The 22,016-nt window shown below is 58.6% G+C and overlaps 2 protein-coding genes across 4 annotated transcripts; both read left to right on the forward strand.

Annotated features, from left to right (window-relative positions):
- The first annotated feature begins 1,423 nt into the window (after window positions 1-1,423).
- ALAD (aminolevulinate dehydratase) lies at window positions 1,424-16,974 on the forward strand. 2 transcript variants are annotated; one of them, XM_075015346.1, is made up of 12 exons: window positions 1,424-1,530; window positions 4,827-4,974; window positions 6,275-6,325; window positions 7,744-7,840; window positions 8,411-8,546; window positions 9,139-9,222; window positions 9,544-9,632; window positions 9,954-10,009; window positions 11,684-11,771; window positions 12,798-12,887; window positions 13,433-13,562; window positions 14,242-16,974. In XM_075015346.1, the coding sequence occupies exons 2-12, from the start codon at window positions 4,862-4,864 to the stop codon at window positions 14,307-14,309; spliced, it is 1,002 nt and encodes a 333-aa protein (XP_074871447.1). In that variant the 5' UTR covers window positions 1,424-1,530; window positions 4,827-4,861; the 3' UTR covers window positions 14,310-16,974. The 2 variants fall into 2 exon arrangements, with proteins under 2 accessions (XP_074871447.1, XP_074871449.1); XM_075015348.1 differs by having other exon boundaries at window positions 12,801-12,887; window positions 14,242-16,973.
- A 1,604-nt stretch (window positions 16,975-18,578) lies between these two features.
- On the forward strand, window positions 18,579-21,848 carry HDHD3 (haloacid dehalogenase like hydrolase domain containing 3). 2 transcript variants are annotated; one of them, XM_075015296.1, is made up of 2 exons: window positions 18,579-18,623; window positions 20,912-21,848. In XM_075015296.1, exon 2 carries the CDS (start codon window positions 20,943-20,945, stop codon window positions 21,663-21,665), a length of 723 nt encoding a protein of 240 aa, XP_074871397.1. In that variant the 5' UTR covers window positions 18,579-18,623; window positions 20,912-20,942; the 3' UTR covers window positions 21,666-21,848. The 2 variants fall into 2 exon arrangements, with proteins under 2 accessions (XP_074871397.1, XP_074871396.1); XM_075015295.1 differs by lacking the exon at window positions 18,579-18,623 and adding an exon at window positions 18,647-19,138.
- The last annotated feature ends 168 nt before the right edge of the window (window positions 21,849-22,016 follow it).

A 22,016-nucleotide genomic window follows, 5' to 3' on the forward strand; every position in this document is an offset into this window, starting at 1 on the left:
ACTAGGAGTGCTGGGGGGGGCTGCAGCAACTGCAGGCTCCCAGCACCGTGTCTGGGCTCCCAACTGCCAGCCCTACGTGACTAGGGTCCCATCTCCGGGACAGGGAAAGGGGTGAGGGTAAGAGCCCCATCCCCACCTGGTCACTTTCTTATGGGTGTGCAGCACTGAAGAACCCAGCTCACTGATACGTTTGGCTGCAGGATCCCTTGGGAGAGTTCTCCTATCTTGTGTCACTGTGCTCTCAGGGGCCTGGCTGCTGCAATGAAGGGCCACCTTCTGTGCTCTCCCTCAGAGTCACTGGCTGTGCTGAAGGGAGTCCAGGACACAAGGGCAAACAGCTCAGCACCCAGGCAAAGTGGGGGGATCTATGTTGGGGAAAGTGGTGGGGGAGGATGCAGGAACATTGGGATCTGCAAGCCGAGAATGTGGCCTGTCCTTTAAATGTTATCTGAGGGGTGGAGGAATGCACCTGTGAGGTGCAGGGTCTGGGCAGGAGCCGAGGGGGGAATTGTGAGACACAGGATTCCATGGTGGGGCAGCCCTGGTGGTGCAGGAGCAGGGTGGGGGTGACCGGGGGACAAGAGGTCCATGGTGGGGCAGCCCTGGTGGGGCAGGAGCAGGGTGTGGGGGTGACTGGGGGACAAAGGGTCCATGGGGGGCAGCCCTGGTGGTGCAGGAGCAGGGTGTGGGGGTGACCGGGGGACGAGGGGTCCATGGGGGGCAGCCCTGGTGGTGCAGGAGCAGGGTGGGGGTGACCGGGGGACGAGGGGTCCATGGGGGGCAGCCCTGGTGGTGCAGGAGCAGGGTGTGGGGGTGACCGGGGGACGAGGGGTCCATGGGGGGCAGCCCTGGTGGTGCAGGAGCAGGGTGTGGGGGTGACTGGGGGACGAGGGGTCCATGGGGGGCAGCCCTGGTGGTGCAGGAGCAGGGTGTGGGGGTGACCGGGGGACGAGGGGTCCATGGGGGCAGCCCTGGTGGTGCAGGAGCAGGGTGGGGGTGACCGGGGGACGAGGGGTCCATGGGGGCAGCCCTGGTGGTGCAGGAGCAGGGTGTGTGGGTGACTGGGGGACAAGGGGTCCATGGGGGGCAGCCCTGGTGGTGCAGGAGCAGGGTGTGGGGGTGACTGGGGGACAAGGGGTCCATGGGGGGCAGCCCTGGTGGTGCAGGAGCAGGGTGTGGGGGTGACCGGGGGACAAGGGGTTCCAGGGTGGGCCGGCCCTGGTGCGTGCAGGAGCCGAGGGGGGAATTGTGAGACACAGGAATCCGTGGGGGTGACCGGGGGACAAGGGGTCCGTGGTGGGCCGGCCCTGGTGGTGCAGGAGCAGGGTGGGGGTGACCGGGGGACACGACGTTCTTGGGGAGGCGGACAGCTGCGGCTGGCAGGACCCCGGCGGGCGCTGTAGACCCGGACACAGGACGCTGCTGGGAGGTGCCAGTCCCGGGGGGCGGGGCGGTTAGGGGCCGGGCCGGGCCAGGCCGGGCCGGGCAGCGCTGGAGTCTGCAGAGCGCGCGGCGGCGAGCGAGGCCCAGGTGAGCCGGGCCGGGCCGGGGGTGGCGTGAGTGCAGCCCGGCCCCGGGTGGTGGAGCTGGGGCGGCTCCTGGCCGCGGACGCTCTGCCCGCCGCGCCGGGCTCTGCTGGGCACTGGGTCTTGCGGCGGCTCGGAGCAGCGCGGCCCCTGCTCCAGGGAGGGCCGGGCCGGGCCTCGCCTCGCCTCGCCTCGCCGGCCGACGCCTGCTTGTTCCTTGGGGGTTCTGGGGGTGGGACCCCAACTCCAGAGTCTCCCGCTCTCTGCCCCCAGAGTTCCGGGGCGCGCGGGAGAAGTCAGCACCCCGCTTCGGAGCGGGGACCCCAGCGCGCTGCCCCCCCGCAGGGCGGTCTGAGCCCCCCGGGCCAGTATCCCCCTCCCCCCCCGCAGGGCGGTCTGAGCCCCCCGGGCCAGTATCCCCCTCCCCCCCTGCAGGGCGGTCTGAGCCCCCCATGGCCGGTACCAACCCCCCACCCTGGGCCAGAACCAACCCCTCCCCCCCTGCAGCGCGGTCTAAACCCCCAGGCCAGTATTCCCCCCCCCCCCGCAGGGCAGTGTGAGCCCCCCGGGCCTGTACCAACCCCTCTCCTCCCACAGGGCGGTCTGAGCCCCCCAGGCCGGTACCAACCCCCCAGGCCAGTATCCCCCTACCTCCCCCGCAGGGTGGTCTGAGCCCTGCTGGGCCCTGTACCAACCCTCCACCCTGGGCCATTATCGTTCCCCTTCCCCGGCTAGTCTGAGCCCCCCCGGGCCGGTACCAACTCCCCCCACCCCCCGGCAGGACGGTGTGAGCCCCCTGGGCCTGTACCAACGCCTCCTCCACGCTGAGTCCCTCTGGGCCGGTAGCAACCCCACCTTCCCCCTGGCAGGGCGGGCTGAGCCATGCTGGGCCTGTACCAACGCCCCCCCTCCCCCTGGTGCCAGTACCCTTCCCCCGCTGGCCCCCCCCCAGCCGGGCGGGCTGAGCCACGCTGGGCTGGTACCCACATACAGAACTCCTGGTGCTGCCAGTCCAGGTGTTGAGTGCAAACACCCAGGCGCTGCGTCCAGCCACCTCCTGAAAACCTGTGGGGGTTCGTGTGGGTCAGAGTCTGGGTCTCAACAGCAGAATTTCCCCTCGTTGCTGCTGAGCTGGCAGAGCGCCGTGGACGGCAGGTGGCTCGGGGTGTGTGGGGCAGTCCGGGGAGGCTGCGGTTTTCCTTGTAAGTATTCAGCTGCCTGCGGCCCTGCTAAGCCGGCGAGGAATGCAGAGGTGTGAGGACGCCCTGTTCCTTGCCTGGCTTTGGAGTTCTGCAGCATGTTCAGCTGGAGGCCCATCTCTGGGGGTCAGTTCAGTTGAAACCAGCCCTGGTCTCCTGACTGTGTCCTATCTGCCACCCGTCTGCCCCCACCCCCAGTCAAGCTGCCCTTGTCCCTCTCTTCCTTATCCCATGGGTTAGCACAGGGGTGAAGAAGCTTTTAGGGGCAGGGACTCACTGTCCCAGAGGCAGATCAGTTGGGGTCCACATAAGTGAAAAGCAAAAAACAGCAGCACACCCCCTCAGTGCTGTGGCCCCCAGCTGTAAAACCATACCCCCCTCGCACACCAGCCCCAGACATCAGGGCTAGTACAGTTTGTAGGTCCCTTTAGCTCTGGGGCTAGTGTATGAGGGAAATGAGGGGTTCAGTGTGGGGGCAGGCGGGTGTGTGTGCACGCACACGCACTTTAGAATGACTGGGGTGAGCTGCTGGTTATGTGCTTTCAGGAGTTCTGACCCAGTGTCTGGGAACAGAGGCTGTTTCTCCTGTGGGGGCTGGTGATGTGATGTGATGTGATGGGACACCCTGTGGTGTGCTGAGTGAGCATTAAATCATTTTTACATGGGCAGGTGAGGAGATTACAACGTTAACCCTGTCCTTCCCAGGCACCAGCAGCTGCCTCATGGCCCAGGGAAACTGGCTGCTTCTTGGCTTAACTTGCTATCTCAGGCAGTTGGTGTCTCTGCTGCAGATAAAGACATCTGTTCTTGGGATGGCCCAGCCAGTTCCCTCCATCTGACTTCTCCCAGCACAAGTGTGCAGGATGGAGGGTGGTTATCTGTGGGGGAAGGTTACATGAGTTTGCACTGTCACCAAACATCTTTGCATAGATTGCCCATAGCAAAGCAATATCTTACTCCTCCCTCTATTATACACAGGGCCCTCCCGGATTCAGGGTGCGCTCTGGTATAGTTCATGGCACTGGATGTTGAAAGTGGCAAAGGTCACGATTTCAGGTGTTTACATCTGGAATGTCACCATGTTGTAGTTGTAGGGGTCCTGACCCACTAAAGGAGCTGTGGGGGTGAGGGTCGCAGGGTTATTGTAGAGGGGTTGTAGCACTGCTATCTATTGGCAGCGGTGCTGCCTTCAGAGCTGGCCAGCCAGCCAGCACAGCAGCCACTGCTGTCTTGTTGCCCAGTTGTGAAGGCAGCACGGAAGTGTACCACAACCCTCTGAAAATAACCTTGTGATCCCTGGTCATTCCCTTTTGAATTAGGACTGCCAGCTTGAGAAATGCTGGTCTCCCCTGTGAAATCTGTATCGTATTGGGTAAAAGCACACAAAAGGCCGGATTTCCTGGCAGCATACCAGATTTCACGGTCTGTGGCGCATTTTGCATGGCTGTGAAACTTGGGAGGCCATAGTGCTGTTGGGACTGACGAAATCCTTGGTGAAGGGCATAACCTTGTGTGCTCCCGGCAGGGCCATGCTGGTCTTTTCTCACTCTTATTTCAGAAACAAAATCTCTGCCTGAAGCAGATCTCAGCCCTGGGAGTGGAACTGCTGGGTGCTGTTGAACTTACAGGGAAGGCTCTTGGAGATGCTCAGGAGGAGTGGCAGGGGAGAAGGATTTCACTGTCCGAGTCTGGGTCTCTGATTTCGCATCTGTGTTGTTCTGTTACTGGCTGGGCTCCGCTTTCTTTAACAAGCTCAGTCATTCTGCTCCCAGCACTTAGCCAAGGTTCTGGTTTCCCCCATGTGCTGGAGGCAGTGTGCCCGGCCCAGCCAGCAGGGATTGCGCAACTGGGCAGCAGGAGGCCCTTTGAACGCAGCTGCGTGCTCTGCTGTGTGGGGAGGTTGGAGCTGGAGGGGGCTCCCAGCCCAATGCCCTGTTCACACAGCATCTCGCAGGAACACTTGGCTTCCGCACTTGCTACACTTGTGCATCTCTTGGGGCGCTGCGTGTCAGAGCCTGTCTGGAGCCAGGCTCAAGGTGCCAGCCCCAGCGATGCTCCCTGATGGGTGGTCTCCAAACTTCTGGGTCTCCATGTGTTTCAGGTTCTCATTCCACCGCTTCTTGCTGAGCTGCCAGGATGCAGGCCCAGTCTCTGCTCCACAGTGGCTACTTCCACCCGGTGCTGCGCACCTGGCAGACCTCAGCCACGGCCTTCGATGCCTCGAACCTCATCTACCCCATCTTCGTCACGTGAGTGGGGGCTGGCGCTGTGGGGCCGGCTGCAGAGGGGGGCTGTCCTCTGTAGGAAGTGATACCAAGGGGCGGTGGCTCCCAGCTGGTGTGCAACACCTGAGTCTACCCAGGGAGGCAGGAGCTGCCACCTGCTCAGAGCCACGGTCCCTGTGCACCAGCCTCAGATGCCGGCACATCGCAGGAGCAAGCAGTGCCGTCGTAGCAGCGCCTCCCTGCCTCGCTGCCCTGAATTCCCTTTGCTGCAGAAACGCTCAGAGGCCTGTCGTCTCTCAGTCACCTGCTGCTGCCCTCCTCTGCCCCTGAATCAGCTTGTCGCCTGTGACCAGCCTGGCACTTCCCTGGGGCTGTTTGTTAACCCTGCTGGAAGTGCCAGGGCTGCTGAGCTGAGGTGTCCGTCCTGGGGCAGGAGAGCCAGTTTGTGCTGCCTGGCTGGGGAGGTTTCTGAGGCCCTCCCACGTCTCTGGTGCGGCCTGTGGGCTGGCAGGTCTGGCGTTGTACCCCGCTCCTTGGCATGCTGTGTTTGAATGAGTCTGTGAGCCCTGTGGAATCTGCTCTTGGATGGGTCCTTGGGCTCTGGACTTGCTTCATTCTGAGACCCTCCCTCCCTCCACCGCTGGCACCTGCCAGAGGCCCTGGGGCTGAGGGAGATGTGGCCTCTTGCTCTCTGGGCTGGGCCTTCCTGGGCAGGGATGTTCTGTGCCTCTGGTGGCAAGAGCCGATGTGGCTTGTCCTCTGTAGTTAGCCCTGGGGGCAGGGGACCAGACTGGCCACCCTGAGCTCTGCCCACTGCGGTAGCACTCAGGGTGGCACCTTGGATGAAGATCTCTGGCCCGTCGCAGCCACGAGGGAAATGCAGTGAGAGAGACTGGGTCTTGGGTGCCCCCTTCTCCCCGCCTCCGCCCCCCCCCAGGAAGAGCATGCAGCCCTGCACATCAGGCCCAGGAGGCTGAGACCTTCACCCCCAGAGAGCCAGAGAGTGTCCTGTGTAACCAGCCATGGCCCTGCCACTGCGTGGGGCTTGTTCTGCTCTCTGGGAAGCTCTGGCGACTTGCAGTCCCCAGGTCTAAGCTGCTGTTCCTGGGGCTCCTTGCAGAGCTCCTGCGCTGGGGCCTGGGGAGTGGCAAGGGGGCGGAAGGCCTGCTCCTGCTTTTGCTCTCTGCCAGGGAGGAGGGGTAAACAGCTGTGCCTGATGTCTGGCTGGGCTGTCGAGCTGCATGCACAGCCGCTGTATCCTTCCCTGGGCTCTCCCTGTGTGGGGAGCAGAACTCACAGGATCTCTGTCTTGTTTGACTCCCAGCGACAGCCCCGACGCAGTGGAGCCCATCGCCAGCCTCCCTGGACAGGCCAGGTAGGAGTCAGCGGGGCTGGCCAGACAGTGCTTCCTGCCGTGTGCCTCTCTTGTGGGACAGGGCTGGGACCGCCCACCTCCAGAGCTGCCCTTGGACTCAGGGGAGGATGAATGGAGACCGTGCATCCAGGCGTGAGCTCCTGCTGCGTCACCCTGGGATGCTTTCCAGGAATTCCCATAATGCACCAGCAAATCCCAGCTGGAGCAAGCGTTCCCTTGAAGGACTCGCCCTGGCCAGGCCGTGGCTCTCACAGGCCTGCTGGCAGCTGTGCTCTGGGGCTGCTTGGCTGCCGGCTGGGGATTTTGTCACATGAGCACTGTCAGGGCAGAGGGTGGCCTTTGCAGTCCCTCCCACATGGGCCCTCAACACGTTTGCCAGCACCTTTGTGCCTGCCTCCAGAACTGAAGCTGTGCAGAGCTGAGCTGAGCTGCAGGCAGGAGGCTGGGCAGCAGGGCCTCTTATTGATGGCTGAGATAATGGAGCATCCAAAGGCAGGGACTGGGTCCTCACCCTGCCGAGGGGCCTGGGCTGGGATCAGCCCATCAGGGACCTTGGGCTTGTCTCTACAGATAGACCACCACCCAGCCTTGCCCCCTGCTGCCTGCAGACCCAGATAAGGCTCTCAGCTGCTCCTTCCAAAATTGTCAGCTTTGGCTGCCTGCAAAACCATCACTGACTGGGCCCAAAACTTGGGCCAAGCAAAGAGCTGGGAAGTCACTGAGTGCTGCCCTTGTCCCCTGGCCAGGGAGGTTGGGGGATGGTGCATTCACCTGGCACCCAGCAGGACCCCAAAGCCACTGGCCAAGGCAGTGGCGGCTGTAGCAATGAAAGGGGTGACTCCTCCTGGGGTGGAGGAGGGGAATGAGAGAGGCAGCGCCGAGCTGCCTGCAGTGCCCTCTGCTGCTCTGGAGCCTACGTGGGGCCTGGTGGCAGGGAGGGGAGACACGCTGGTCTCCACAGGCGGGGGGCGAGGCCAGCCTGGCTGTGGGTGACTGGAGGTCCCTAGTGGGTGGTATGGTGGGAGGCCCAGTCCCCTGCAGTGCCTGAGGGCTTCCTACACAGGCCCTCCCGGGAGAGCAGGGACTTGCCCTTGGCACTGTGGAGGGTTATGATGGGCAGAGCCATTTCCAGCTAGTCTCAGCCCCTTGGGCTGTGCAGGGGCTGCTTTGTGGGGATCCTTCCCGCTTGGCAACTGCACTGCCCCAGCACAGCACTGCTCAGGGATGATGGGCTGGCACCGGGGCTGCCCTGGGTAACCAGCCTGCCCAGCAATGCCTGGCCTGCCGAGGGCCTAGGTGCCTTGGCCTGGCCTGTGCAGCAGTGCCCTGCTGGCAGCAGGCTGGGTGCACTGATCTGTGTGGAGGAGGGGCACTGGGGTTGATGCTCCCACCCCACCCCCACACCTGTGCTCTTCTAGGTACGGCATCAACAAGCTGGAGGGGATGCTCCGCCCCCTGGTAGACGAGGGGCTGAAGTGTGTGCTCATCTTCGGGGTCCCCACTGCCATCCCCAAGGTCAGTGGGGGGAGCGGGTGCAGGGTCTCCGGTGGCGCAGGCAGACTGGGGCTTTCATAGTCGCTGCCCTGGTCCTTCAGCTGCGTTCTCCCGTGTTCTGGCCCCTGGGACTCGGGCTGGCCAGCTAAGCAGGGTGGCGAGAGGACAGCCTGGGTGAGCGACCCCCATGGCCCATCCTGCGTGAGCTGGGCAGCTGGCGCACTCTGGCCTTGGGCAGCGCTGACCCCTGCGCCCAGCCCGGCAGGGAGGGATGCAGGTGACTGGGGAGGGGGTGCGCACCTCAGGCAGCATGACCCCAGCGTGGCACTGGGGGACGGCACTGTGCTGTGGGGAGCAGGGGGTGGCTCAGTGGGCAGTCACCGCTGAGCCCTGAAAGGGCTGAGGGACCTGCTGCCACTGGGGTGAGTGGGACCCTCCCCCAGCACCTCAGCTGTGTGCGGGGCAGCTGCCCTGTCCTGCCCCTGTGGGGTCAGTCTGTCAGTGCTGGGCAGGAGACTGCATGGAGAGGCGAGGGGCTGCAGGGCGCCCTGGGGGCCTGTGGGTGTCTGAGGGAACGTCTCTTCCCCCCAGGACGAAAGGGGCTCGGCTGCCGACTCTGAGGGCACGCCTGCCATCCAGGCTATAAAGAAGATCCGCGCCTCCTTCCCAGAGCTGCTGGTTGCCTGTGACGTGTGCCTGTGTCCCTACACCTCTCATGGGCACTGCGGTGAGCTCCAGCGTGGGCAGCCACGCACGTGCAGCATTGATCGATGCCAGTGGCCTCCTTGCTGGGGTGTCCAGGGCTGTGCCCTGCCCCTCTCCCCGTCCGCCCGTGACTTCGGTGATGTGTGGGGCTGTGAGCATGGGACAGCAGCGTCCTGCATGGCTCGGGGCCCTGGACTGCAGGCAGTTAGGGAAGGAGCAATGCACAGCTCCTCGTGCTCCACACGAGCGCCTGCAGCCAGCTGAGACAGTTAGTTCTGTGGGCTCTGCCTGGCAGGACCTCTCCTCCCCCACACAACCAGGGCAGCTGCCCAGCCTGCCCCTGCGCCCTCAGTGGCTGGGATGCACCTGCCATCTCCAACTGGCCCATGGTCCTCTAGCTGGCTTCTTTGCCCCTCACCCAGCCTGTCCCAGACCCTCCACCTGATTTCAGACTTCTCCAGGTCTGAACCTGCTCCACCTGCCCACTCGCCTGCAGAGCTAGGTGTGGCGTGCCGGCCGCCCCCTCTCCAGACCTCTTGCTGCTCGCTCTGGGCGGTTGCAGCTGGTGCGGGCTGTAGCTCTGCTCTCCGTCTCACCCTAGGCTTGCCTCACAGGTATCCTGCGGAAGGATGGCACAATCCAGAACGAGGCCAGCTGCCAGCGGTTGGCGGAAGTGGCTCTAGCCTATGCCAAGGCAGGTGAGAGGGGGAGGTTCTTGCTGGCTGTCCGCCAGGAATGCACATCCACAGTGTTGAGGGGGGCAGCAGTCCCTAGTCAATCCTTGGAGTGCTGCAGGCCCCTCCCATCTCCCCAGGCTCTGCCTGCAGCTTGGGGGCACTAGGGGGTCTGAACCAGTTGCTCTCCTGCAGCAGGGTCTGGCCGGCTGTCCCCAGCCAGGCTGAGCAGCAGCTCCGGGGCCACTGGGATGTTAATTTTGAGTTACCCTCCCAGGCCGTGAGTGCCTCCAGTGGCAGGGATGGCTCTTTGCAGCTCCTCAGCACCCGCGCACTCTATTGCAGGCTGCCACATTGTGGCCCCCTCGGACATGATGGACGGACGTGTAGCATCCATGAAGGAGGCGCTGATTGCCAATGACATGGGCAATAAGGTGGGCAAGTCAGCACGTGCTGTGCTTTGTCCAGGCTCTGTACAGGGCTGTGGGCGTGAAGGAGAGGATGGAGGGTGGAACAGGGCCTCCGGGGAAGGTTGTTCCCTGCTTTCCACAGTGGCAGCCTGGGGTGCGGGGGAGAATTCCAAGCTGCAGCCGGTGTGGGTGGAAGGATGCGCCTGTGGCTGGGGAGGAGCAGTGAGGCCAAGGGCGGGGTGGGAAAAGAGAGTACAAGGGGATTGCGGAGCATGTCTCCCCTCTTCCCAGCTGGGCCAGGACGCACCTGTGACCTCCCTACCACATCTCTCCCACTCTCTGCAGGTGACCGTGATGAGCTACAGCGCCAAGTTTGCTTCCTGTTTCTACGGCCCTTTCAGGTGAGCGTCTTCCAGGGGCGAGTGCGAGTCCGCGTCTGACCCCAGAGGGACCGTGCTTGGCCAGCAGAAGCCTTTGGGCAGGAGAAGCGTGGGGTTGATTGGAGCTGCTGGGGAGCTGCCCGGAGAGTACCAGGGGTGGTCCCAGGTCATTGGGCTGGCAGGTCCATTGCACATCTGGGTACTGTGTCAGAAGAGTGGGGGGGATGGGGTTTATATTTCTTCCAGACCCTAGAGTGAAAGGTGTGGGGACCACTGGCCTGGGGCAGGGAGCTGGGGGTGTCCAGCTGTGTCACTGCTGCCCCGAGCTCCCTGGGGTGGAGCTTTGTCACAGCTCCCCAGGATCATACAGTACCCCAGTTTGGAAGTGTTGGGAACCTCTGCAGTGTGCTGTTCCCACTAGGGCGCCCCCTCCTCCAGGGCTCGCCATGTGGCTTCACCTTCTCCTCCCACCAGCCCGCGGGGCCCCTGCGGCACAGCCACAGCTCATTCCAGCCGAGGCGGGCTCGTGGCAGGGATTACTGCGCCTCCGCAAGCGTCGGCAGGGACAGGGCAGGTCCACACTTGAGCAGCTGCAGCTGCGCTGCTCCAGTGCTGTCAGCAGATGGGGAGCGATGCAATTGGCCCCGGACTTCGTTAGCCCAACTCCCCTGGAGGCCGAAGCCAGTGCCCCCATGGTAGTGCTGCCTGCTGCATCGCTCAGTGGGGAGAGGGCTCAGGTGGAGCAGGACCAGTCCGAGGTGTAGACAGACCCCTCACGGCGCAGCCACGTGGAGCAGTTTGGTGGCCAGCTGCAGCACAGCATGGGAGGGGCTGAGCTTGGCAGAGCAAAAGGAAGGTGAGAGCTCTGAGCACTGCTGCGTAGTAGTGAACCCCACTGCTCCAGCTGTCTAGCTCCATCAGCCCAGATTGGTCACCCCCCATGTGAGAGCCCTGGGCCCTTCTCTCCACAATGTCCCGCTTTCCGGCCGCCAGCCCTCGCCCCCACCGCTCCCTTCCCCAGCCCTTTGTTCTCGGAGCCCAACCTGCCTACGAGGAGCCAGTGTTAGTTACTGGATTTGCTCTTGTCCTTGTTAGTGACCCAGCCTGGCTTAGGGCTTCATGGAGGCCACAGCCACACTTACAAACCGGGAGCAGCACAGCTGGGTCAGTGCAACTCTGCTGAAGTAGCCACATTACACCAACGGAAGCAATGTCGGGGGACTCTCTCCCACCAACACAGCCTCTGCACACAAGTGCTCATGTCACTCGGGGTTGGGGGGGAGCTTTTCACACCCCTCAGCAACAGAAGTTGTGTAGTTGTGGCCTGCATGACAGCTGATGTGTGCATAAGTCATCTCCCCTGATGTGTTTTAGCCTGTCCTAAGAACACACACAGCTCTCCTGGCACAACCTGGGCTGCTGTGCAAACTAGGAGGGAAACTGAGGCATGGACAAGCATCATAAAAATCTTCCAGAAATTCCCAGTCACAGTCTGTCGGGCCATGCGGGGGTTCAGGGGGCTCATGTGGCTCTCAGGGGGCAGTCAAGCGAGCACTGCCTCCTGGATGGGGAGATGGATGGGATGCTACTAGGATACCTCCTTCCCCTGGTCTCCTGGTGCCTGGGCTCTCCTGGGAGCTGGGCACTGGCTCCTATCTGCTGTTTTACTGCCTGGTGTCTCCTTCCTATCACCAGAGATGCTGCGCTGTCAAAACCCGCCTTTGGAGACAGACGATGTTACCAGCTACCCCCAGGCGCCCGGGGCCTGGCCCTGCGAGCTGTGGTGAGTGCACTCGCCCATACCAGGGACCCACGGCCCAGCCTCCCCCTGCAGTAGGCACTGACATCTCTGAGGTGTCCTGCAGCAAAGGGAATCCCAGCCCAGCTGGCTGCCAGAAGCCAGCATCTCAGTGCTGGTCTGGGGCTGAGTGGGGACGTGGGTCTGCCCTCCCTGAGACAGGAACGGGCATCATGCAGCAGCTCCTTGCAGCTGTTCCCTGGGACAACCCAGGCAGCGGCAGAGCAACCATGTCCCACTGATTAGACCTCATGTTGCCTGGAGAGTGGAGAAGCAGTCCCACTGTGCTGTGAGGTGGAACAGCTGCCGATCTCCCGCGGTGGACTAGGGACTGCTAACCCCTGGGGAGCTAAGTGCCTGGACCCTTCATGTCATTTGGGCCTGAGGATTCAGCTCAGCAGAGGGTGCTGTCAGGGTCTGTTGATTTGGGCACAAATCTGCTTCCTGTCACATCTGCGCTGCTCTGCCACAGCCATGGCCTTCACGCATCTCCATCCTTCTCAGCAAACCCGCGCTCTAGCCTGGCTTCTGCAGCTCCCACCCGGCCATCCCAGAGCCTGCCCAGCCCTTCAGCCCCTCTGATCCAGTGTGCGGTGGCTCCAGTCTGCCAGTCACACAGACTCTGCACCGGTTTGTTGGGCTTGAATCTAGCATGAAGGGGCCTCAGTCTCTCGAGGCTGGTCTGCGCTGTCCCCCTCGTGCTCTCCCTCCTTTGAATGGCACAGCTGGTGTCCTTCCTTCCTCTTTCTCACACTAGGATTGACTGCTCCCCGCGCAGCTCCCTTCCTGTGTGGGAGTTGGGGCTGAGTACAGGATGGCTCCGTGTAGCCAGCCCGCGCCTGTGCCCTGTTTACTGCCGGGGCCGCGTGAGTGCAGGGCAGCTCGTTCAGGTCCGACCCTCCCCTGGAAGGGGCTCTGCTCGCACTGGGGCCAGGGCCTAGGCTGCAGCAGACCACCAGGTCTTCCAGTCCTTGTGCTGTTCTCACACGCCCCCTCCCTGTTCTGTCCCAGCAGGACCGGGATGTGCAAGAGGGAGCAGACGTGCTGATGGTGAAGCCGGGAATGCCCTACCTGGACCTTGTGAGAGAAGTCAAGGCCAAAGTGAGCCCTGTTTGGCAGAGCCCATCCCTGGAAATGGGGCACCGAGTGGGTGGCTGTGGAGTGGGCAGTGGACTCGTCCAGGAGGCTGAACCCAAAGGAGAGACAGTCCTTGGGCCTAACAGAGAGCAAAAAAGGCCCAGAGCCAGGAGTGCAGCCATGTGCAAAAACGGCAGCGCAGGCCTGGACCCTGGGCCCCATCCAGTTGGTCTGGGGAGACTCCTTGGCACTGCGCTACCCATGGGCACAGTGCTGTAGCTCCCACCACTGCAGTGGGGCTGGGGAGCAGCTTGCTCTGGCTAGGAGAATGGTGGGCTGCTTAGGCTCCTGCCATGTTCTCATGCCCCTCTGGGACCTGTTTCCCCCAAAGGGCCTGGCCTAGTGAGAGGGGCTGCTCAGGGCACACTCAGACACTGCTCTCTCTGGCTCCCAAGGCCATGCATGGGCAGTGTAGAGCTTCGCTGTGCTGCCGGCATTGCAGAGCTGGGCCAGGCCATGCAGCTCAGGGAACAGGGTTGTCTCACTAACTTTCCTGCTGCTCTTTTCAGCATCCCACCCACCCGCTGGCTGTGTACCATGTGTCAGGGGAGTTTGCCATGCTGTGGCACGGAGCCCAGGCAGGGGCCTTTAACCTGAAGGCTGCTGTCATGGAGGTGATGACTGGGTTCAGGCGAGCAGGTGAGTGAGGCTGGGGAGAGTCAGCATCATGACTGGCTGGTCCCCAAGCTGCTGGGAGAACTGGAAGCCTGGAATCTCTGCCCCTCTAGGCCCACTGCAGCGTTGTGGCAGCCTGGACCTTGGGAGTCACCCAAGCACACAGGACCAGCAGCCATGGCTGTGCCTGTAATGGGCCCAGTGCACTCTGAACCCCTTCACCCTTTAACAAACACCTGTGCGAAAGCACAGGAGCACTGCCCCACCCAGCCTGAGTGTTTCCAGAGAGCTCTGTAGCAGCCCAACCAGAGTTCTTTCCAGCTTCTTAGGAAACATGAAGTGTGATTACGGAGGGGCCTGGGGAGCCCGGACTCCTGGGTTCTTCTCCAGCTCCGCTATTTCCTGCGAAATGTCAGTTCCTGGCTTCTCATTGAGCAGAGGGATTGCCCCCTTCCCTGGACTGTGGGGAGGCTCCCCCAGGGATGAAGTGCGGGGAGCTCATTGGGTGGAAGGGGCTACACAGGAATCTTAACAGGGGCTTATGGTCTGACCCAGCCAACAGGCTATAACAGAAGGGGAGGTGGGACTGCAGGGTTGGCAGCTCCTTGACGTGGAATGGGACTGCCTCCTTTCGAGGAGCATGGGACTGTGGGCTTGAGAACCCGGCTTTGCAGCTCTTCACACACTCCTTGCTGCATTCCAGGGGCTGATATCATCATTACCTACTACGTACCCCAGCTCCTGAAGTGGCTGAAGGAGGAACAGGCGTGAAGGGGCCCGAGTGAGGGAAACCTGTGAGGACGGGCAAGGACTGAAATGCAAAATGAGGATTTTTATGGGGCCTTAGAGATGTAGGGCTGGTCTCAGCACCACTGATGGCAGAGGTGCTGCACCCACCTACAACCAGAGCTGACTTTAGCCTGAAGAAGCCAAAGGCCAGCAATTTTTAAAGTGTTTTTGTTTCTTGGCTTAATGCTGAGACCCTCCCATGGCATAAAAATGCTGTAGGACCAGGACTGATCTCTCCAGCAACCCACCTTGGAGAGGCACCTTAAAGTGATGGTGTATTTTAATGCGATGACACCAGCTGGGCGATTCTTATGAGATTTTTTATAAAGGAGGCACCCATTCTCACCCACTCCTCTACCCCAATGTCTTTCTCTGTCTCGCCATGGTGTTGGGAACAGAAGGGTGTGACGTCGGGGAGTTCTACACCGCTGTTCATGGGTGTGCAGATTCATCGGGGTTATCTCAAGATGTTGGTGCAGTGCACTGATGAGATCATTTCTTTGCTACTGCTCACAGCAGAGCTCTGCTCTCGCCTGCTCTGGCTTTCTGCGTAAAGCCACTGTCTTGTTCGCAAACGTGGAAGCAGCAGTGGATGGCCAGAGGGAAGCAAGACTTCTCTGCACTGCCACAAACGCTTCCCCCTTAGGAATGTGTTGCTGGTTCAGACCTGTTAATATGGAGAAATACCCCCAAAATGCTTTTGGGGCCCCATTCCACACGCCTTAAACCTGTTGCCATTACATGGAATAGAGGGGGTTGACCTGGTTCTACGCTGTGGCTCTGCCATCTGTATGACAGTGATTCTCAACCTGTTAACAGCATGGTCCACTTACGTGGCCTGTGGTGTTTTAACTGGGCTGCAAGCTGAGAACCACAGCACCCTCCAATCCCCTCGTGCTACGGCCAGCACCCCTAGCCCAGAGACCCCTCCACTGAGTGGGGATGGGAGCAGGACTGAGCAGCAGGGACCGTGGGCCCTATTGTGTGGGATTGAGCACTAGCCCTGACCCAACCCTGACCCCTAACGTGCAGGGCCAACTGGTAGCCCTGATCCCGGATACTGGTGTGTGGGGCCAGGGAGCAGCCCTGATCCTAGACCCTGCCCTATGACAGCCGCACCCTGGACCCCACCACCTGTTAGCACATCGCAGATTGGGCCACTTGCAGCCCATGGGTTGAGAACCAGTGGAAAAGTATAACAAGTGGGGTTCCGCAGGGGTCTGTGTTAGGACCGGTTCTGTTCAATGTCTTCATCAATGATTTAGATATTGGCATAGAAAGTGCGCTTGTTAAGTTTGCAGATGATACCAAGCTGGGAGGGCTTGCAACTGCTTTGGAGAATAGGGTCATAATTCAGAATGATCTGGATAAATTGGAGAAATGGTCTGAGGTAACCAGGATGAAGTTTAATAAGGACAAATGCAAAGTGCTCCACTTGGGAAGGAACAATCAGTTTCACACATACAGAATGGGGAGCGACTGTGTGGGAATGACTACAGCAGAAAGGGGTCTAGGGGTTATAGTGGACCACAAGCTAAATATATGAGTCAACAGTGTGATGCTGTTGCAAAAAAAAGCAAACATGATTCTGGGATGCATTAACAGGTGTGTTGTGAACAAGACACGAGAAGTCATTCTTCCGCTCTACTCTGCGCTGGTTAGGCCTCAGCTGGAGTATTGTGTCCAGTTCTTGGCACTGCAGTTCAAGAAAGATGTGGAGAAACTAGAGAGGGTCCAGAAAAGTGCGACAAGAACGATTAAAGGTCTAGAGAATGTGACCTATGAAAAAAGGTTGAAAGAACTGGGCTTGTTTAGTTTGCAAAAGAGAAGACTGAGGGGGGGACATGACAGAGGTTTTCAGGTACCTAAAAGGGTGTCATAAGGAGGAGGAAGAAAACTTGTTCTTCTTGGCCTCTGAGGATAGAACAAGAGGCAATGGGCTTAAACTGCAGCAAGGGAGGTTTAGGTTGGACATTAGGAAAAAGTTGCTAACTGTCAGGGTGGTCAAACAGTGGAATAAATTGCCAAGGGAGGTTGTGGAATCTCCATCGCTGGAGATATTTGAGAACAGGTTAGATAGATGTCTGTCAGGGATGGTTTAGACAGTACTTGGTCCTGCCATTGGGGCAGGGGGCTGGACTCAATGGCCTCTCGAGGTCCCTTCCAGTCCTAGTGTTCTGTGATTTAGGAACAGGCCATGTGGAGCTAGGCAGTGACCTCCAGGGCTTCACAAGTGTCCTAGTTGGGGATGGTCACAGTATCTAACATTGTTAGGGGCTCCCCAGCACCCAGAGGCCCGGCTCCTTGTGCTCACATTGGCTCTGGCCTTTGGCTGCCTGAATAGACGCTGTCACCTGCCACCGAAATATTGTCCAAATCATCTTTCTCTAAAAACCAAGAGCACTAGAAATGTTTCCTTGTTTTTAAAATGCCAAAGATAACCAGGGTTTTAAGCCCCTGCTTGTTCCTGTGCGTGTCTCCAGCGGCACTGCCGCAGCAGCACTAGGTATTCAGTGAGCACTTTTAAAGTTACTTCATCCTAACAGTCTGAGGTGTTGTTAATATAGCTGAAAATTTTAATTTAAACTACAGTTCCTAACTTGGTCATGCTATTAAATGAAGACAGATGGTTCAGATCAATGTTTCTTCAACTTTTTGAGACTACAGAACCCCACACAATATTTTTTATGCAGGACACCTATGAACATTTTCTTTAAATAAAAAAAAAAATCAGACCAAAAAACCAAACAGCAACATATACAGCAAAAAACAAAATGAAGTAATTTAATCAGGTATCATAGCAACGGGGAGCTAACATTGTATCTGGCTTTAGTAACAGAAAATATATAAATTATTGTTGTTAGTTGTTCAAGGAACATGAGTATTTGGTGGAATGTAGTTTAAGAAACCCTGATATAGATCTGTAGTGACCAGTCAGTTCTGAAGCAGTAGGCACTCTAGTGGCTATATTTCGGGGTGGGGAACCCTGATCCCATGTTCTGCATCCCTGTATATGGTGGTGGTACTGTAGCGAACTAACCACGTTATTCTGAAAACATTCTTCATGCAAACTAGAGACGCTGAAATGACAAACCTAGAGGCTAGCTTGTTGGACACCATGGTGCTAGAGCTGCTTGGCTTTGTTAGTCGTAGCAGGAGCAGTGTCCAATGTTCTGTGACCTGGAGTGAGCTCAGCTAAACCTTTTACAAAAACAAGCCTACAAGCAGAACAACCTGCTGATAAGGAACCGGATGGAGGGAAGGCCACTGCAACTTCTGGAAGCAGCAGGCACTCTCCTTTGGGTGACAGAGGGATTTAGTTTCACTCTCCATTGCCATCATTTTGAGGATGGGAAATAGTTGAATGTCTTGAACCATCTGTAGAAGCTGTGCTAGTAGGAGTGCACCTTCCTTGGAGATCCAGCCACACCAGCTGCATTTCCCTGTTCCTCCAGCTCACAAAGCATGGCTGTCAGCCCTTATCCTCTTAGACCAATGGGTTGTATCCTTTCCAAGAAAAGGCCAGGCCTGTCCTCTGCTGAGCTTACAGACACCAAAGATTTCGTGTCACTTGCCTTCGGAGCCCCTCTTCCCCGTGATGATTTGCACCACTGAGCTACTGGAGGAAGACTATGCCAACCCTCTCTGTAGCGCTAGGAAGGAGGGAAAGGGGCAAGAGCAGTGTGCTCTGGACAAGAGGGCTTATTTGGACTGAAAGCGGAGACCTGGGAAAGAAGGTGCCATTCCTGTCGCACAGGTGCCCCAGGGTGGTTTGGGTGAATTCAGGGAGGATTATGTTTTCTAAGAATGATGGGTGTCTGTTACGTCTGCTGCGGCAGACCAACCTCCCCCCAGGCCCCACAGCTTGTGTGGGCATGTGAGGGGGAGGGAGCTGTACCCTCTGGGTTGGGGGTGTTGGGAATGAAGTCCCCATTAGGCCTGAATTTTGGGGAGCTGTTCTGGTCACCTTTAACACAACTGGGGGTGTATACAACACAGGGCTGCAGAATAACTGCTAAAGGGCAGGGGAGCCCAGGTGGCGCTGGGGCTGTGCTGTGCTGGGAGGAGGGCTGCCCTGGCAAGCCGAGACCAGCCCTGTGTGAGGCCCGGTACCCAAGGGTAGGGGATGTTGGGGTAAAAGAGGTTGCAGGTGACTGATGAGCTCTGGGTGAGGGTCTTGCTCCCGAGTCACTGCTTGCCCAGTGCTGCTGCCTCCAGCGAGCTGAGCCTCTGCGCGGAGCATGACTATCGAGCGGGGGCGGGCGAGGCGCGACTCCGCCCGGCGCCACAAGGCAGGTAGGTGGCAGGCGGCTCCTCCGGAGCGCTCCGGGCCCGCGGCTGCCCCCGCGCGGCCCGGGGGCGAGGCACGAGGCGCCCGCTGGGAACGGCCTGAGCCGGGGAGACGCGGCTGGCCCGGGCCCCGCGCTGCTCCCTGCGCCCCGCGTGTGCGACGCCGCCCTGAGGCCTAGGCGGCCCCCAGCGCAGAGCCCCAGGCCCCCGTGCGGCCGCGCCCGGCTGCACAGTCCGGCTGGGTTCGCTGCTGGGCCCGCCTGCCGGCGTTGCAGGAACCCCTCGCTGCTCGCTGCGCCGTCCGCCCTGCGCGCGTGCAGGCCTTGCTCCCGGGTCGTTCTGCGCCACCGGCTGCTGCCGACTCTTCTGCGTCCCTCGGGAACAGCGTCGCGCCCCAGTGTCTGCCAGGCCAGTGGGGAAGCTGGCGGTGCCCTGAATTGCTCGGGAGCTGGGCGTGCCTCGCGCTTGCCGGCGCAGGACGCCCTGCTGGAAGGGCACAGCTTCAGGGTGCGGCTGAGGAGGTAGGCACGGGTCAGGCTCTGTCCCCTCAGGTAGAGCAGAGCGTGCAGCCTCCCTGCTCGGGGAATTGTTCCTGGCACCCTAATGAATTCCCCCAAGAGCGCCAAGCGGATGTGAAAGAGTCAAGGCTCCTTTACGTTGTCTCACTCATGTAAAGGACAGTAACAGAGAGGAAGCCGTGCTAGTCTATACACTATCAAAACAAAAAGCAGTCAGGTAGCACTTTAAAGACTAGCAAAATGGTTTATTAGGTGAGCTTTCGTGGGACAGACCCACTTCTTCAGACCACAGCCATGGTCTGAAGAAGTGGGTCTGTCCCACGAAAGCTCACCTAATAAACCATTTTGCTAGTCTTTAACGTAAAGGACAGGATGGCTTATAAAGGCTTAACGGTGTTCCAGTGATTAAAACTAGTTTCTATTTTTGGACCAAAAAATCTTTCCTATCAGTTAGCAGAGGGGAAGCCTTGTTCGTCTGTATCTTCATAACAACAAGAAGTCCTGTTGCATCTTATAGATTAACCGATATTTTGGAGCAGAAGCTTTCGTGGACAAAGACCGGCTGTGTCAGGTACATGAGCGAATCTGACAAAGCGGGTCTTTGTCCACGAAAGCTTATGCTCCAAAACATCTATTAGTCTAAAAGGTACCACAGGACTTCTTGTTCTATCACAATGTGTTTCATGAACTTGTTACCTCTGACCTTTCTGGAGATAGCCAGTAGCCCACACAAACAGTGAGTTTGAATTCCCAGCTCTCACTTGCTCGTTGGTTGCCTATGATTTAACACTGAGCATATAGCTGCATATATTTATTGACTAGTAATGAGAAGTAAAGGGTCGATACTAGCCACGTTACTATGCAACACGGGTTTGGGGATTCTTGCCAATGCTACCCATGCTCATTCTCAATCCCCTGTATTGCAGTTTAAACAAAAATGACAAAAGTAATGTAAACTGGTGTAATTGCAGATTATGTGAATATTTTTGCAGAATTTTGTACACTGAATTTTTAATTTTTTTATGAAGAATTTAGTATGTTTTTGCACAGAATTCTCCTGGGAGTGAAGCTGAATTGTAACCTATTTAAGGTATTCATTCCAGAAGGCTAGTGGTCTGAAACGCTAAACTAAGACTCCCTGTTTAGTTTCCTTGCCTTCGTTTCATGAAAGCCAGGCAGCTTTCATTTTAGGTTAGAAACAGAAGTTAAAGTCAAATACCAATGCTGTCAGCTGTTTGAGAAGCAAAACAGAGGTGCGAAGTCCTGCTTTCTGGGATCTGCAGGGTCTTCACTGACAAACTATATCTGGTGTGAAGTAAATCATTTTAGACACGAGGGGCGAGGCTTCAGGTTTGTATGGGTTTTGAATTACTGATGGACTGATGCCCGTAGTGCAGCAGCAGTGAGGGCTTCTCCATCTTCTGTGGCTAAGAGGGGAACTCAGTTTCCATGGACCTAGCTTCTCACCAGAGGGGCAGTCAGTCCTAAAGTGGGTTTGTACCATGGATACACATCAGCCAGGAACAGGCCTGAGACCCAGCCATTCACTTCAAACAAGCTACAGAGCAGCCATCAATTAGCAGCCATTTTCCTTCACAGCAGGCCTGGGAAAAAACTGAACCCATGACTGCTGTGAGGTTGCAAAGGTCCAGTGCTATCAGTTGCTTGAGTCGCTCTCCCCCTGCCATGCTAAGCACTCTGTCAGCACTGGACCTGGGCAGGGGGACAGTCAATCTGCCGCTTGGCTGACCCTTACCCTTCTATTGCCTGTTGTAGAGTCTTCTTGCTCCTCAGCCTCAATCAAGCAATGCTTCGGCTCCGGCTCTTAACTTGGGACGTGAAGGACACGCTGCTCCGGCTCCGGCACCCAGTTGGGGAGGATTACTCTGCTGTGGCACGAGTTCACGGAGTTCAGGTGCAGCCTGAGGCTCTCAGTAAGTCCTTCCATCAGGCATACAAAGCCCAGAGCAAGCACTTCCCCAACTACGGCCTGAGCAAGGGGCTGAGCTCCAAGCAGTGGTGGGCAGATGTTGTCAAACAGACTTTCAGACTCGCTGGTGTTGATGAGGACAGGCTGCTGACCCCCATTGCGGAAAGCCTCTATCAGGAGTTCTGCAGTGCCCGGACCTGGGAGGTGTTACCTGGTGCTAGGGAGACGCTAGGGCAGTGCCACCAACTGGGCATCCGTATGGCTGTAATCTCCAACTTTGACACCAGGCTGGAGAAGATTCTGTCTCACTGCAACCTCAGGCACCATTTTGAGTTTGTCTTGACCTCAGAGGAGACAGGCTTTGCCAAGCCAGACCAGCGGATCTTTCAGAAGGCGCTGCGCATGTCTGGGGTGGCCCCACAGCAGGCGGCTCATGTGGGGGACAATTACGTGAAGGATTATAGGGCAGCCAGAGACGTGGGCATGCACAGCTTCCTGCTCACAAAGGCTGAGCACGCAAACGATGGCGAGCTAGAGGTGCCAAAGGAGCACACCCTGCCTTCACTTGCCCACTTGCTGTCCCTTATCAAGAAGGGTTAATGGTGAATCCCTTGCCTCTCCAGGGCCAAAGCAGTCCTGATCGTGAAAAAGAGCCATCGGTTGTGCTGCTGGGAGGGAATGGGGATTTGGTTTCCCAGGAGGTGAATCAGGTTCTGAAGAGTATCTGTATGTCCTGCTAGAGAGAGGAGGCACCAGCAACCCCCTCTGAGCTCGGGAGGAGTACTTGCAATAAACTGCTACGATACTCAGCACTTCTCTGCCCCTTTCTTCCATAGCTTTGAAGCACCTAACGGAGGACAAGTGCCCTTAGCATTCTGCAGGGGGTGGGGAGGACTGAGACAGGGAGATAACAGCAAAGGCCACCCAGCACAGAGGCCAGACTGTGCATCT

The sequence above is a fragment of the Carettochelys insculpta genome, chromosome 21 (assembly GCF_033958435.1).
Source record: "Carettochelys insculpta isolate YL-2023 chromosome 21, ASM3395843v1, whole genome shotgun sequence".
NCBI lineage: Eukaryota > Metazoa > Chordata > Testudines > Carettochelyidae > Carettochelys > Carettochelys insculpta.